Source organism: Diabrotica undecimpunctata, chromosome 7 (assembly GCF_040954645.1).
Source record: "Diabrotica undecimpunctata isolate CICGRU chromosome 7, icDiaUnde3, whole genome shotgun sequence".
NCBI classification, from domain to species: domain Eukaryota; kingdom Metazoa; phylum Arthropoda; class Insecta; order Coleoptera; family Chrysomelidae; genus Diabrotica; species Diabrotica undecimpunctata.
In genome coordinates this window covers 53,813,228-53,831,048 of record NC_092809.1, presented here as the reverse complement: position 1 = coordinate 53,831,048, position 17,821 = coordinate 53,813,228, and the positions used below count along the sequence as shown (strand labels likewise).

Sequence of the window (17,821 nt, the reverse complement as noted above, 5' to 3'; positions counted from 1 at the left end):
ATTATTTAATATATATGGAAAGCATATGAGAAGAGCGCTTGAAGGATGGGAAAACGTCATCTCAATAAAAGGCCGAAAAATAATCTACGTTTTCCAAACGATAACGAAAAGTTAGATATTTGGCCTGCAGTTAAACATATCAAAGACCAAGATCATGATAGTAAATAAACTACATCATAATTATCCACACATAACCACGAATGACATGTTTAAGGTTATGAGCTTATGGTTATGAGTTATATCTGGGGTCATTGATTACAAATACAGAGACACTACAAGATGAAATAGAACGTGAAATAAAGGTAGGTGTAATCAAGCAAAAGTCGCAGTAGGAAAGATGACCAAAATCTAGAAGGACTCTCAAATTTCACGAACTTTCAAATTGAGGTTGATCAACTGCTTAATATTCCCAATACTGACATACGACAAATGGAAAGAACAAAGATAAATGCCACTAAAATGTTATATTTTAGAAGAATATTACGAATTCTGTAAAGCGATCACATTACAAATAATATGTATTCAGATATTCTACAGTATTCACTACCTTCCCTCGCTCAAACATCTCTCTCTCTGTTGTCCCATTCTCCATCGTTTAGAACTTCCTCTCTTACTCATGGCGTCGTCTACTTCGTTTCTCCAGAATCTTCGGGGTCGTCCTCTTTTCCTCCTACTTAAGGGGCTCCATTCCGTTATTCTCTACATCCATCTGCTGTCGCTGGTTCTTCTTATATGTCCATACCACTTTAGACTTTTTTGTTCTATATATGTTAGTATGTCTGTTTCTATTGATTTTCTTTGATTTATTTCGTCATCATTTCCCCTATTTATTCTTGTTACTCTGCAGCATTTTCGCAGGCATTTTATCTCTGTGGCTATTATCTTACTGCTGTTTTTCTTGTTTATAATCCAATTTTTAGCCCCATATGTCATAATACTTCACACTAATGTTTTATATACCTGTGTTTTGTCTTCAATTTTTGTCATTTATATGTCTATCCCACTATACTAGTTAAGTTGTCGGATTGCTATTCTTGTTTGTCCTAATCTTTGCTTAATTTATTCCTCTGTTGTTACCTTTTTCGTGATTATGAACCCCAAGTATTTGAATTTATCCTTTTCTTTGATTGTTACGTTGTCGTCAATCTGTAGATCTTTTATGTCTTCTTTACTTGTAGATAGGGACTCTGTTTTTGTGAGGTTGATATCTAGGCCAGCCTTGGTATATTCTTCTTGTAGTTTCTTCATCATGTAAGTAAGGTCTTCTTGGTCTTGTGCAATTACTACTTGATCGTCTGCAAAGTTTGATGTATATAGTTACTCGTTTCGTACCAGTACTCCCATGCCTTTGTATTTTCTTTTCCACGTAATCAAGGCTTTCTGTAACTATATTTTTAATAGGGTTGGAGGTGTGGAATAACCCTGCAGGAGCCCTTTTGTTGTGGTGAAGTCTCCTTTGATTCTTGTTCCCATTTTAATGGACACTTTTTTTATCCAAAGCTTTTGTAGCTTCTATAAATTCCGTCTGTATTTCTAATTTGTACATTGGCTCCCATAGTTTTGACCTTGGTACAAAGTAATACGCCTTTCTCAGGTCCACAAATGCCAAATGTATGTCTCTATTTTTTGCTTTTTTCTTTTTCAACAGTTGTTCCAGTGTGTATATGTGGTCTATGCATGATCTTCCTGTCGTGAAGCCTGCCTGATCCTCTCCGATTTTGCCTTTTATCGCTTGCTCTATCTTTTCTCGCAGTATCTTCTCATTTCTCTTTCGCATCGTTTTCTATCTCCTTTCTTAAGTATAGATGTCCTATATTCCTCCGTCCATTCCTTTGGAAGCTTTTCTTCATTTATGGCTTTCTGAAATATCCATTTTATCATCCGGTGTATTTTTTGAGCCGTACTTTACAAGCTCAAGTGAGATACCTCCAGGTTCCGGTGCTTTTTTATTTTTGATTGTGTTAATGGCCGTTTTCATTTCCCTATCTGTTATTTCTATTTATTGTTGTGGGGATCTGCTTCGTCTTCGCCGTTTTCTTTTTCAATGAATTATAGTTTTTGTTCTGTTAACAGTTCCTTGTAATAGTCCTTCCATTCTTTGTCTTGTATATTTCTTAATTTAATTTTTTCTTTTAGTTTGAGTTTTGTTTCAATCCTCTTGGTACTTTCCATGACTCTGAAGTTCTTGTACCTCCTATGTATGTTTCAATATTTATGCAGGGTCTTTTCCACTTTTCATTATTTTGTTGTGTTATTTGTCTTTTCACTTCTCTATTTTTTTTCTATAATATTTATAAACTACGTCGTTGTTTGTAGTCAGCAATTTTCTGTATAGTTGCTTTTTGTCTTCAATTATTCTTTGTGTTGGTTCATTTATTTCATAATAGTGCTGTTTATTTGTTATATGTTCTTTCTCTCCAAGGACTTCGAATGCTGCTTGTTTTATACTCGCCTTTATATGCTCGTATATTTCTTCGATGTTGCCGTATCTGAATTCTATTATTTTTGGTCTTGACGTCTTTATTCTTATTACAAATAATTCAATTTTAAATGAGCTAAAGGTCAGCAAACGTTTTTCCAGCAAAGTCCATCTCCAACAATTAAAATATTGTGGACATGTTATAAGAGCAGACACAGAAAACATAAAAAGACATATTAACCAAGGAAAGGTAAAATACCGAAGATCACGTGGACGATCACCAACAAGATGGATCGACCAAATTACAGGAATATGGGCAAGAACTATGCATGATTTAAAACAGAAATGACTAGAAAGAGAGAGATCTTTGGAGACGGACAATACACGACATCACGATGATCAGACGTCAGACATCAGGATTGACGAGAGAGAAAGAGAGTTATTTCAAAATATTTAAAAGGGTTACAAAAAGTAAATAAACTAAATAATGTAAATTCTCATGTGTATGTGTGTTACATATGTTTAAGATATCTGCAAATTTCTACAAAATTATTTTGATTTACTTTATTAAAAATATATTTACAAATGGTTTTTGACCTAATGTAATTAACTATGTGTTGACACACGTTAACTCTTAAACTCAACTTACTTCTTTTATGCTCTTCCAAGTCGTCCCAATACTGTACTTCGCCTGAACCAAAAATAATAAAAACTATTCCAGATAAAATATATACTCCTCCTGAAGTGTAAAATACGTATCTCCATTCAAGAGGATTCGTCTGAAAGAAAAATAAAGATTTAATTAAAATGTATTAAAAGTGAGAGCTAGTGTTCGTCGTACTTATTGGTCTATTTGTATATTTCCATCTATTCGGAACGTATAACATTATTTTGAATCTTTGCTATAGACTATAGACAGCTGCGTTTGTATTCTAGTTTTGTCCAGTAAACAATTATTTTTATCTATCTCTTGTTCTGTCGTTCTAAGTGATCTAGATCTATTTTAATTCTCAAGTTGCTTACATATTTCTATGAACTATCACATGAGTTTTCACCCTAACGATCGTAAAATTTACTAAGCTGAGAAAAGAAAATATGTTCACTGAAAAAGTTTTTTATTTATCTTAATTCTACAAATGATTTTGTAAGACATGCTTCCAAAACCCAAACCTAACAAAAAAAAATCATAGATTCTATATTTTAGAACTACACTGCTGACAACAAAGGGCGTGAAGTTCACCATAAAATGGACGTCGGCAGTGCTCGCAATGATGGATTGTCATTCGACGTTTTTTAGACAGACAAAATTGACACATGGCATGTTTTGACACAACAGGCCATATTCATTCTTGCTGCGGCTCTAGATTTAAAATATTTTCAATAAGAAACTTTACCGAGCGGTTCAAAGTTGGCCAATTTACACGATGATGTAGCCAAGGTTTCGTCAGTTGTTCAGACAAAATTACCATAAATGTTTTTCTGGTAATGGTTTTTTTCTGCTGCCGTTGTTGATTATGATTATAAATTATCTAAGAGTTTATGCAATCTATATTTATAATGCTATAGAATAGACAAAGAGGCCATCCTCTTGTTTTTCTGGAGATGTTCATGTTTCCGCACATTTGGTCAAATGTGTCTACTCCGTAATTGGTTGAATTATAAAATTTAATGATATCTGCCTTTCCAGTCGGATCATATTATACTGAACCGTTATTGTGGATTGTCCACAGAAGAAGCACATACTTATTTACTTTTGTCTTATAGGATACCATTGTTTTTTCACCATCCAAGCAAAAGAAGGAATGACCAATTTCACAATTTTTGATATTTATCATCTCGGGAGGTATTTCTCTTTTATTTTGCCGTAGAGTACCACTATAGTTAAATTGTAAGGAAGTTTTAAGATAAAAGGTATATAATTAAAAAGACCCTTTCGGGTTACATCGCAGAAGGTTTTCGACTAAAAAGTCCATCATCAGTGTATTACCTAAAATAAGTATTACTACTTTGGTAAATGCAAACATAAAGGTTAAATTTTAGAATAAGGTTTAAAAAGCAATGTGGTTAAATACTTACTAGTTGTACGTAAGTCTTACTACTAAATATTTGGGTAAAAACCCTTAAAATGGGACAAAATTTATAATTTGTTGTATTATTGTTTAAAAAATGATGCGATGTTAAAATTTCTAACAGATACCCTAAATGGTAATATAAGACTCGCACTGGGGGTTATTGCTGACCCTAAGGCCTTATCTGTATGGGTTCTAGATGGCAACTAATTAAAATAACAGTTTTTAAACGGATACATAAACAAAGCAGTCAATTGAACTTAGTATGTGTCTTCATATGACAACAACCAACAATGTGTTAAATGAATACAGATTGTTTTAAATTGTATTTGTTGTTACTTATAACAGTAGCAACCATCAATATGTTGGGGTTGAATTGTGATGTACCCTTAAAATTATGTTTAACCTTCCGTTGGGCGCGGCTGTTCAAATTAATACAACTCAAATGCTTTGTGCCAGTATGTGTGTGTCGAAAACAGTCGGGAATTGTCATTATCAGTAGCTTCCTACCTATCATTTTTCTACATAACGTGATCAGTCATTAGGTAATATTCTTTGCTCAAACGAAGATATTCGAATATTGCTTATTTTGATATGCCGCGCCCATTAGTGCAACAAAATTAATTTTTTTGTGACATTTATTAGTTTAGTAAGCACTGTTTCTTTATACTACTACTACATTTCCGTTTTTTACATGATTATACTTACTTCATAAACTTCAAACTGATTCACTGCGCCTGGCTTGAGATTTTTTTGTAAGTTAACAAATGTATATTTGTTTTAGGTCGGAGATAAGCTTATCATCGCAAGTTGTAGTAAAAAATGTAACTTGGCGGATCCTAAAGATAATAAAAAACTACAAAAATTGATGTTTGACGACGACCAAGGTGATTCCAGGACGATTTTGATAATGAAGGGGAAAACTCGAAGACAGCCACTTCGAATTTTGTATGCTATGATTGATACTGCTGGATTCAATTCCTATGCGATATACTAATGTAACTTCAAGACATAATACAGAAACTATCCGATTTTTTAAAATATATAATACTATCCCCTTCTAAAAGATAATTTAAAAGAAATAAATTTCTGAATTCCAAAGATCGAGAAACTGCTCAAAAGCTAAATGACTTATTAAGCTTATCTGACTTTTGTCTCCCAAAAAAAAAACAAAAAGGCTTGAAATAAATGTAAACATTGCCATAAAAGTATATGCATCGAACATCGCCTTGGCATTTTTGTAGATTGTAAATGACTTTTTTTTTGTAAAAAATGTATCTTGTTTTATATTTTACCAGTTATAATACACACTATGATAAAAACATTTGGTGATGCAACGTTTTCTTTATTTTAGTCTCAAATGTTGATTAATGCCGATTAAACACACTTTTTACTTTAGATTAACGAAACCGTTTCATTAATCTAAGCTTTTTACCATAACAACTAAAGATGAAATAGCAAGGATTGAAATACCTATAGAGTGAGTTTGGCGGTCTTACATAACACCACCTTGTTGTTAACGTTCGCAAACTCCACCTTGTGGTTCTACGGCCGGGTATATTACAAAGATGCAATAATTTTAATTAATGATTTTTTAATTAACTAGTAAATAAAATACTTACTTCAGTTTTAACTATAGCCTGTACAAACAACGGAGCTAGAAATCCAGTGACTTGTCCAGGACCATTACTTATACCAACCAAAATACTTGCATATTTTGGGGACAAATCGACTTGATTTACCATAAAACCGCAGAAAGAAGCACCGTTAATTGCCACGCCAAGTATGAGTAAAATTACAGCCAATGTTGATTCTTCTGGGCCCGTATTTGCGAAAAATATGAGAATTATAGCAGGAACAAACATACCTAAAACACAGTTATAGTTATTTATTCATCAAGTTTGTTATGAAGATAATTACGCCCGAAGAGCAAGATAATCCAGCCAGAGGGCCTCTGGCCCGAGTTGCCCTATCGGCGTAATCATCCGGTAATACTAGTTAAACATACAAGATTTTATTTCTCAGTTAACATAATATATAAACTAAAATAAAGACGTTTTTGATGAATACATTATGTAGTTGTCAGTTGGATTTATATTTAGTTATGAACAGATAACATTCGAGAAAGTGTAGTAAAGGCAACAGTAAGTTTATTGTCGCTTTAATCCAGGCCAGTGTACGACAAAGAGTACAAAATATTTATTCATTGTAATTTAAAAAATAAAATAGCTGATATAAATGAAACCATAATATTAGTTTATTTTAAGGGATTGGTATGTTAATTTTTGTTCTTTTTTATGTTTAGTTTACTTGTCTAAATTATGTTACTTCGAAAAGTATTCTCTAAATTCCTTGTTTAATAGATATTCTTTTTTAAAATACATATTATTTAAGGCGGTGAGAATCAGAACGAACCATCCCACAAAATTGTGAAATTTTAGATAAGTTTGGTTTTAAACCCAACATTTACTTTCCTTCGATTCCAGAGATAGATAGATAGATAGATAGTTTATTTGACTGTAAGTTACAACAAGGTTTACAGCAAGTCAAAACTAAAATTATAAATATAAATTTTAAATAATTACAAAGTATAATATAAATCACTATAAAGTCATTACAAAAAAATGAAAAACAATACACTAAAAATATTTAAAACATTAAAATACAAATAAAACGTACAATATGGACATCATAATATAATTAAAATAATATTAAATTTGGTTATGTTGCAGCTTGGGCATTCACATATACACTCTGGTAATATTCACCTAATGTATAAGGACACATGGTCACTAGGTAGTCTTTGACTTGGTTTATAAAAGCTGTAGTTGAATGAATGTTTTTAAATTTTTGAGGAAGTTGATTATACAGTAGTAAACCAGAGACAGTAGATGACTTCCTACTTATTTCTAAATGTCGATAGGGTACTACAAACTGTCTCTTATTTCTTGTGTTGTGTGAGTGAATATCACTGTTACATAAAAAAGTTCGTTTATTTTTATGAATTAGTATCAATAATTCCAAAATGTAAATTCCATACACTGTTAATATATTTAAATCTCTAAATAGGTTTTTACAAGACCAACCATACGGAACACCTGCAATACATCTGACAATACGCTTTTGGACCTTAAAAACGTCCTTTATACTAGAAGAGCCACCCCAGACAGTTATACCGTAACTCATTGTCGATTGTACCTCAGCAAAATGAAAAAGACGAAGGTGTTGCAGACTAAGTATTCTACCCAAATTTCTCAATTGATAACATTTAGAATTGAGTTTTTTACATACATTCCAACAATGAGTCTTAAAAGATAAATGAGAGTCGAAAGTCACTCCTAAAAACTTCACATCACTACAACTCAAAATACCCTCACCATTGATGGAAATACTTAAATTTGGTTTAGTAGAATTTGAACGAGATATAAATGATAAAAATTTAGTTTTGTGAACATTAAACAGGAGCGACTGATTACTGGACCAATCAGAGAAGGTCTTCAGTGAGTTTGTTATTTTATCTTGTAAAAAATTTATGTCTTTATCGCGATATAGCATTGTTGAGTCATCAGCATAAACTGATACAAATGCATCAGACATTACATTTGGTAGTTCATTAATATACAAAATAAATAATATCGGGCCCAATATGGAGCCTTGTGGTACCCCATTTTTATTAACAATCGGATCAGACATTGAAATCTTGAAGTTATTTTTTACTCTAACTATTTGATGCCGGTCTTTCAGATAGGAACCAAACCAACTATGGGCAACTCCCCTAACACCATATCTGTACAATCTATCGAGGAGTACATCGTGTTGCACACAATCAAAAGCACGACTGAGGTCACAAAAAATGGCAGTTGGATTTTCACTGTTTTCAATAGAGATTAAGACTTCCTCATAGAAACTGTTAATGGCTGTGGAAGTAGAAAATTTATTTCGAAATCCATGTTGATGCTTTGTGATAATTTGGTTGATATCTAAAAATAATAAAAGTTGTTTTAGCATTGCATATTCAATAATCTTAGATATCACAGATGGAACAGACAATGGTCGAAAATTTGACATTAATTCAGGATCACCTTGTTTTAATACCGGTGAAATGATAGAAGTGGTCAGCAAACTGGGAAAAACACCAGCATTAAAAGAAGCATTTATAATGTGAGCAAGTGGTGTCAAAATCTGAGACGCAATTTTCTTAATTACTATACCTGATATTTCATCAAAACCACACGATGGTTTGTTTTTAATTTTATATTTTATTATGTCTAAGATATCTTCCTCTGTTACATAGGATATGAACAAACTATTTTGATTAAAATCGTTGGAATGCTGAAAATTTAAATCTGATTGAATTATTTTACTAATTATGTCTATGGGTGCATCTATAAAGTAATCATTAAATTTGTTACATATTATATCTGATTCTGTAATCCTAGTATCATCTATTTTTAGACAGATATTTTTGTGATTTTTTTGTTTTCCATTAAGTTCATTTATAACAGCCCATGTGGTTTTGTTTTTGTTAGAGGATTCAGAGATTCTGTTAAAATAAAACTGACCCTTTGTGGCCTCAACAAGAACTTTGTGCTGATATTTTTTTTGCCTGTATAGAGTTTTTAGGTCAGGGTATGCCTTACTCAAAATATACAAATCCTTCAGACTTTCTGAAGAAGATTTTACTTCTTGTGTGACCCATGGTTTTTTTATTTGGTTTTGGTAATGTTTGGTTTTTCTAATAGGACAACTAATATTGAAATAAAACTGTAATTTATCATGAAAGGCATTATATTTACTCTCAACATCAGTTGCATGATAAACATCTTGCCATGTTTCTTTACTCAAGAGATTGTTGAATGCATCTATAGCGCCTTCATGTGTTACTCTGAAAGTATTTAAAAACTGATGTCATAGTTAGATTAATAAAATTCAACCTCAATAGGAATATGAATAGAGTGGACCATATGAATTTTCTCTACTCTACAACAGAACGCAGCATGTAATAGGATGGTCCATTTTGTTTAAGACAACAATACTTGCGAGCCAGACTGGACTATAAGACATGGGCCGCTTTGGTTTCTGGGAATACCAGTTTAACCTTTAAATTTTCAGTGACTTATTAACACATTAACCAAAATCAAAAAAACGCATACACTGCAAGAATAACTGGAAGAAAAACAAACGTAAGTTTTTACGGGTGAGTGGAAAAGAGTACACAAGCACTAAAGGTAAGATTAATAATACACACTAAAATAAATTCATGCTGCAAACTAAATTGCCATAAGTTGTTGAACACCGAAAGTCAAGAGCAGATCAATAAAAAGTTTTATGGTCTTGCTAGTACCGACTTGCAAAGTGCATTTATTTTTCGCAAGTAAAAGTAGTAGGAATTGCACGTCACTATTCAAATAATAAAGTTTTGAGAAAATCCAAGAATTTCACAAGACATTACTATTTACCTAACAATGAAGGCAACGTCATCAAAATATACAGAATATTATTTAAGCAAGTACTGAACGTCAGCGATGGTAAACTTGATCGAACGTTGAAGAAAAAACAGAATCTAATTCCACCAACAGACCAACGTAGAAGACATTCGCCTGCTGATAAAACCCCACCCGAAACTGTTAAAGCAGTTTGTGATTTTATTGAAAAAATACCATCATATTATTTCTCACTATGCACGACACAAAACAGAAAGAAAATATTTATCTTCTGATTTAAACATTCGTATTCTATTTAATGAATACAAGAAATTAACAAAGGAATAACATATTATAAAAGGCAATTGTGGACGTATTGTCTGGGCGTCCACAATCTACAGTCTGGAGAAATTAAGATGTATGTATGGAATGAATTCGTTGCGTCTAGAGGAGCTCAGGAAGTCGGCTCCTGTCGTATCCATTATATTAAAAATTATGTTAGAAGCAAGAAAGCAATCATGTTTTCCGATGGCTGCGATGGTCAAAATAGAAATATTAAAATGGCTTTACTATGTACTCATATGGTGCAATCGGATGACTTTCTAGTTGAAGAAATAAAACATAACTTTTTAATTAGTGGACATTCCTTTATGTCATGTGACCGTGACTTTGGTCTAATCGAGAAAAATTAAAAATATCACCCCAACATTTTTCATCCTAAAGATTGGATCAATATAATCTCCATGGCGAGAAGAAGAAATCCTTTTCATGTAATATAAATGGGGTCCAAAAATTTCTTTTCAAGAGCTAACTTGCAAAAAAATACTACATATAGGAAAGTCTCGGCGGATGTAACGAAAGTCGAGTGGTTAAAAATTCACAGCATTAGTTTAAATAAAGATGATCCTTGTATTATTTATTTTAAATATGGTGTAAGTGATCTTCATTAACTTCAAACACTTAATATTGAAAAAAAGGAATATACCAAAGGATCGTTTGAAGGATAAATTACCAATTTTATATCCTGATGGAAATGTTATAACTCCAGCCAAAAAAAGACCTGTTACAATTGACCGAGTTTATTTCACCGATCTACCATGACTTTTATAAAGATCTCAAATGCACCGATACTGTTCAGGACGAAATTTCACTGCGAGGAGATGATTTGGAATAAATTTATATACTTTTGCATTTTTACGTAACTAACAATAAAGCTATTCCATAGTTATATCTATTTTTAATAGGACTTATTCTACATGCATGGAAGATTTTCTAAATGAGTGCACGAGATGCAAAACTCGCTAATCGACAAAAATTGAAAAAAGTAGTTAAGCACACCATCTTGTTCGTACAATATTTAGTTATTATTTTACACAAGTATTTGGAGCAAAACTAGCTTTTTAACACACGAAAATCCGTCCCAAAAATCATGACTTGATGCCAAACTCGCTTTATGCATTGATGCGTGCGATGCAAAACCCTCTATTTGTACGGCGTTCAATCACAGCATCGGATTTTACTCACGTGGTTAAAGAAGGGCATCATGCATGTTGTTTGTTTCCTGGTGTGGTTTGACCCTTTGACTTAGCCGCGTTTTAGCGGTGTTCTGAATTGTTTGTATGACTTGAAGTTTGCCGTTTTTAAAATTATTAAAATGCAAATAGACAGTGAAATTTCTGCAGCCAATGATAGTGTTAGTTCTGCAATACAACCTACTCCAAAGAACATGTGTAGAATGAAAATTACGACGGAAAATAAAAGACAAAAGCTCAAAAGATTAAGGTTATAAAAACGATGTCAATTTGTTAGAATATTTTTTTAAAACTGTGTTATTTTAGGCACACTCCGACACATTTACCGGAGTACCCGACCTGTGGACATAACGGTCAGCCAGGTAAGCCGTACTACTGTGCCACTTTAAAAATGAGCGAAATTCAAGATTTTCATAGAAAACTGTATGCTTCTAAGGAAAAATGTAGACAAGATAGTTTTATAATTGCAACTTGTGAAGGCCAGAAGTGCAAAAGATCAAAAGTGGAAAAGGAAAAAATATCCATTTTGTATTATGTAACCACCTCTGCTAAAAAAATTCGTGTTTGTAAGACGGCATTCTTAAAAATCACATCCCTTAGTAGAGATCGGATTGAGAGAGTTATAAAAAACTTTGTTTTAAAAGGGAATATACCCCGAGAAACAAGAGGAGGTGATTGGATCCTTAATAAAAACAATGATAAAAAGTTAGCAATAAAACATCACGTTGAATCTCTCCAATGCATAGAGAGCCATTATTGTAGAAGTAAAATCAGTACTCGTGTTTATTTGCCATGTGAACTTAATTTTACAAAATTATGGAAAATAGACGAATCTAAAGTTCGCGATAACCAACTACATGTTAAATTGACATTTTTTAGAACATACATAAATTCTCCAAAAACTGATTTATGCTCAACCTGCTTAAGATCCAAGGAAAAGTTAAAAAACAAAAATATTTCTAGTTTAGAAAAGCAAATTATTATCACCGAGCAACGGATACATAGACTTAAAGCAAATGCATTTTTTGCCTTATTAAAGCAGCCGCTAGAAAATACAGCGGTTTTTTCCGCTGTTCATACAATACATTCTGTTCTCATCATATTAAATACAGGATTATTGAAAATGCCAAACCAACTTTTGGATATAATTTTATGTCAGAAATTGGCAAGAGTCTCGTCGAGCAAATATGCCACAGACTGACAATTCGAAATTTCCAGAGGTCCATTCGGAAAAAATTTTGAAAAACTTTGAATATGAGTCAAATCTTTTTTATCGGTAATATTAAAAAAATAATTGCAATTTTAATGTATGTTGCTAAATTTACCAGCAAATAGCGATTTATTAAATAGTCCATTATAATTCGGGACCAATTTCTACTTACCGATGGAATTCATCACTTTCCTCGCCGTAGTTATACTCCAAAAATTCTTGTTTAATAAATAATCTGAGGTAAAACTAAACATGAAACATGCAATCCATTGAGCTAGGTATGGAAGGGCTGACAGGGTTCCACTCTAAAATATTCAAAAATCGATTAGCTGATCAATTATTATTATATACATTTTCTTATATACATTATTATATATTCTGTACGTTCTGTTCAGTTCTCATACGCCATGGAAGATGTATGCTTTCGATTAAAGTTCCTTATTCTGTAGTTGATCAATTTTCCGTTGAGTTACATTTAAAAAATACTTGCAAAGACATTTAAACCAGTTTTAAACATGCAGTATAGGATTTGATTACTTCTAAAACTCAAACTAGAAGTACTCAAAAACAAGAATCTGGATGTGAGGGATGTAACATTGATATCAAATTTATACTACAGCCAACGATCAAATGTGAAAATTGGAAGAGAAGTGTCAGAAGAAGTGGAGATAAGAAAAGGGGTCAGGCAAGGTTGCATACTGTTGCCGTTATTGTTTAATGCTTATTCTGAAAAAATCATACAAGAAGCTTTGGTAAACGAGACAGTCGGCATAAAAGTGAACGGAAGTTTAATTAACAAAATTAGGTATGCCGACGATACAGTCATAATAGCCGACAACTTGGAAGACTTAGAAAGAATAATGAACAAAATATTAAGATATAGTGGAAAATACGGACTCTCTCTTAACATCAAAAAAACCAAATTCATGAAAATTAGCAAGAACAACAATACAAACGAAATATTTACGGTAGGCGGCCAGTATATTGAGAGAGTAAAAAAGATATACTTACTTGGGAACGATAATCACAGAAAATAACGATTATACTGCAGAAATAAAAGTCAGAATTGAAAAAGCACGTGCCAACTTCGTGAAAATGAAAAAAATTTTATGCAGCAAAGATCTGACATTGGCCCTCAGAATAAGGCTAATTAAATGCTATGTACACAGTGTACTCTACTATGGAGTTAAATCATGGACATTAAACCGGAATACAATAAATCGACTAAACGCGTTTGAAATATGGACATTTAGAAGATTGTTAAGGATTCCATGGGTAGATAGAATCACTAATACAGAAGTGTTAAGGAGAATGCGCAGAGAGAGAGAGAAATGGAAAATACAATAAAAGAAAGGATATTGCAATATCTCAGACATGTGATGAGAGGCGAAAGAAACAACATCTTGAGACTCATAATTCAAGGAAAAGTAGAGGGTAGGAGAAGCGTAGGAAAAAAACGCGTTTCCTGGTTGAAGAACCTGAGAGAGTGGTTTGGTTGTAGCTCAAGGCAATTGTTCAGAGCAGCTGCCTCGAAGTCGAAGATCAGAATAGCCATGATGATTGCCAACTTTCGTCGCGGAGATAGCACTTTTTTGTGATTTGAGGTAGCAGGCAGTTTAAGTTGTATAGATTTCCAAGACCAATATTCCAATAAGTCGCTGACTAGATAGACGGCATAAATAAGATAAATATATATAATGATATATATATATATAATAATAAGATATAAGATAAGATTCATAGTTCGGGTTTTGTGCTTTAACATAAACATGATTATTTATGTTTTGTTGATTAGATCAATTATTTTAAAAAATATTTTCAAACAATAATAAACGAGTAAAACACGAATCTATAAGAAAATTCCTACTTACATTTTCTATGTTGAACTTCATTACATATTTCATGTACATAGGAGTTTGTGTTTGAAGTGTCCAAAAGCACCAACTAAAACCAGCCTGTGCAATCGACACAGCCCAAAATGGACCGGACATTAATATATGTCTCCATGGAATTTTTTGCTTCTAAAAAAATTAGAAATTTTTTTTAAATTATCGTGGTAGCAGTTATCGGTATGGCTGATTCTTGATTATTTTGTGAAAGTAAAAATAATGTTTGAACTAGAGGATACGACATATAAAAAAATACTTTCGAATACGTTCTTCTAAAACTTAACCTTAATAATATATATTATCGGAATATTGTTAAATACTATTTTTGGCCAAAACATCTTCTTCTTTTTCTTCTTCTTAAAGAGCTCTTCCCTCAATAAAGGTTGGCCACTGCAAACTCTTCTGTGTCTTCAGCTGTTCTTATTAGTTTTTCAAAATTTAGCTCTGTCCACAGTTTACAAGACATCCAACCATCTCGGTTTGGGTCTTTCTGTGTTTCTTCGTCCTATCTGATTCCATCGTTACATTTTGTTTGTAGGTTGTGTGCCTTGTAGTTTTTTAATAGGACTTTTTAATTATTGGTATTTTGTTATAAACAGTTTCCGATGTGCAATAATAAAGATTTTTACTAGTTTAGTTTAAAATTTTTCTTTAAATTCTGCTGTCTTTGGCTAATTTTAAAAGTATAAAATACTTTTAATTTTTTTTGTTACATCATGTAATCTAATTATTTGTGTTTGATAATCTCTTAGAGTCTTAATTTTTTTATTTTTTTCTATACTTTTTCTGTCATGCGTTTAATCAAGTTTTGATTCTGTATTACTTTAATTTTTTTGTAACCATATAATATTTATTGTTTTCAGAAAATAGTAGTTGCGGTATTTATTTTCGGAAAAATTAGTTTATAATTTAATTACCAACGGCATTCTCTATTGAAATCAACAGAAAAGAATTCAAGGCAAACATAAATCAATGTAGAAGTTTAAATGGCGATCTATCAACAACAAGAACAGACGTACTAAACCGATGGACGGAATATTTTAACCAGATACTTAATATAGAGGAAGAAGAAGAAAAGCCGGAAGACGAAAGCTGTGAGGTAAGTGGAGCAGACGAGAGGAAGGAGGATCCACCAACGATCCTGGAAGTTAAAGACGCTATAAACAAACTAGCCAGAAACAAATCACCCGGAATAGATAATCTCCCAGCGGAATTATATAAAGAAGGTGGCCACGATATCATAATAGCGCTACAGCAGCTTATAAAGAAATATGGATACAGAAGTCCCTTCCCAATGATTGGAATATTGAAATACTTTGCACCATACACAAAAAGGAAGATATCTTTGAATGCTCTAACTATCGAGGAATTACGCTTCTAAATGCAGCGTTAAAAATATTCTCCAATATACTATGCCATCGTATGGCACCATATGCAAAGCGAATAATAGGATAATACCAGGCTGGTTTCAGACGTGGCAAATCAACAATTCATCAGATTTCGACCCTGGGACAAATTCTAGAGAAAACACTGGAATACGGTGTAGACACGCACCATATATTTATAGACTATAAGGCGCCTACGACTCTGTAAATAGAAGATAATTGTTTAGAGCAATGATAGACCTAGAAGTAGAAAATCAATTAGTAAGTCTTACCAAACTAACCCTTTAAAAAGTTGAATGCAAAGTACGAATCCAGGGGGAACTTTCGGAACCTTTTAAAACAAATAACGGGCTACGTCAGGGAGACCCACTTTCCTGTATACTATTCAATCTAGCCCTGGAAAAAGTAATACGTACGTCACAAATCACAACTACCGGTTCAATATATAACAAATCTGTGCAAATCCTAGCATATGCTTGTCATCAAGTGCCACCAATCACGCACTTCGATGTTCATCGCCCTTCCTTCTGGAACATATAATTAAATTTAATTGGTTGAGAAATGAAAAGGTTTCATATAAAAGTTAATTTATCTTTAAATATGGGACATTTTCGGATCTCAAGTCAGTAGTGAAAGTCTGTGTCAACACATGGTTTTACCCGTGTAGGGTAGCTCCCTAGAGCACTTTGCTCGAAGGGCTCTGTTTCTTTCTAAGACTCTGAAGCTGAGTTTTTTTCTTCTTAGAAAGAATGTGTTTTATTTCCACCACCTAATAAAACCATAATGGCATTGTCTCCTCAAGATAATGCCACAATAAGAGCGTACCGGCCAACTACGCAATATTACACCATATTGCGCAATAGTTGGACAAATTAATAAACATGGAAACTTGCACCAAGTTGCAATCAGTTTTTCATACGTTTATTAATTACACCGGAGACGACATGGCGCCCAACCTTCAACGAACTCTACCACGACTCCGAGATGTTAGAGTTCTCATGCTCCGCGATCGAAAATCGCAAAAGTTCCAACACGATGCCTGCATCAAAACCACTCAAGAAAACAGCGGGGAGAAGCATCGGATGTTAGTACACCAAACTAACATGCCGATACCCACCTTCTGCAGCCCTGAAACCGTCGATGTGCCGCATCTCCGACGAGCCAGCCTACTTGATGCTAAGTACCTGATGCAATGGATGTCTCCGCAGTAGCCAGTCACTGCCTGCCCTACCATTATGTGGTCCAGAGCACCACGGAGGCCCAGGCAAACTCGCCTACGACACACCGGCGACATGCAGAGGGGAAATGTACAGCTAGAGAGGACGAAGCCGCCGTAGAACGAGAGCACGTCGTCGAGGATGGACCTGCAGATGTTGTCAACAACACCGACCACCGCCTGTGAGTGTTTTTGTGCAGTGTAAGTGCGAGTGTACGCGAGTGTAGTGTGTGTTAGAGGACTTGTAAGTAATCTGACAATATAGACATATTCATTTTGATATATTTCATGTTATATTTGATATATTTTATGCATTTTTTTTTCTTTTCTACATGTGATTTGTAAAAAAAATTGTTTTCTTAAGTTTTTAATAAAATCATCTTTTTTTATCAGCCTCAGAGTCTCCAAAGCAGGGGGGATGTCATCAAGTGCCACCAATCACGCACTTCGATGTTCATCGCCCTTCCTTCTGGAACATATAATTAAATTTAATTGGTTGAGAAATGAAAAGGTTTCATATAAAAGTTAATTTATCTTTAAATATGGGACATTTTCGGATCTCAAGTCAGTAGTGAAAGTCTGTGTCAACACATGGTTTTACCCGTGTAGGGTAGCTCCCTAGAGCACTTTGCTCGAAGGGCTCTGTTTCTTTCTAAGACTCTGAAGCTGAGTTTTTTT

General features: G+C 33.3%; 1 protein-coding gene across 5 annotated transcripts in view; it reads right to left on the bottom strand.

The window, feature by feature from the left end:
- Positions 1 to 17,821, bottom strand: part of LOC140445361 (putative inorganic phosphate cotransporter) — a 97,853-nt gene that overhangs the window by 10,806 nt on the left and 69,226 nt on the right. For all 5 annotated transcript variants that reach the window (XM_072537339.1, XM_072537337.1, XM_072537341.1 and 2 more), the window contains 4 exons: positions 14,525 to 14,674; positions 12,826 to 12,958; positions 6,111 to 6,355; positions 3,069 to 3,198 (listed from right to left, as the gene is read on the bottom strand). In XM_072537339.1, coding sequence (XP_072393440.1) covers positions 3,069 to 3,198; positions 6,111 to 6,355; positions 12,826 to 12,958; positions 14,525 to 14,674 — 658 coding nt within the window. The remainder of the gene's footprint in view (positions 1 to 3,068; positions 3,199 to 6,110; positions 6,356 to 12,825; positions 12,959 to 14,524; positions 14,675 to 17,821) is intronic.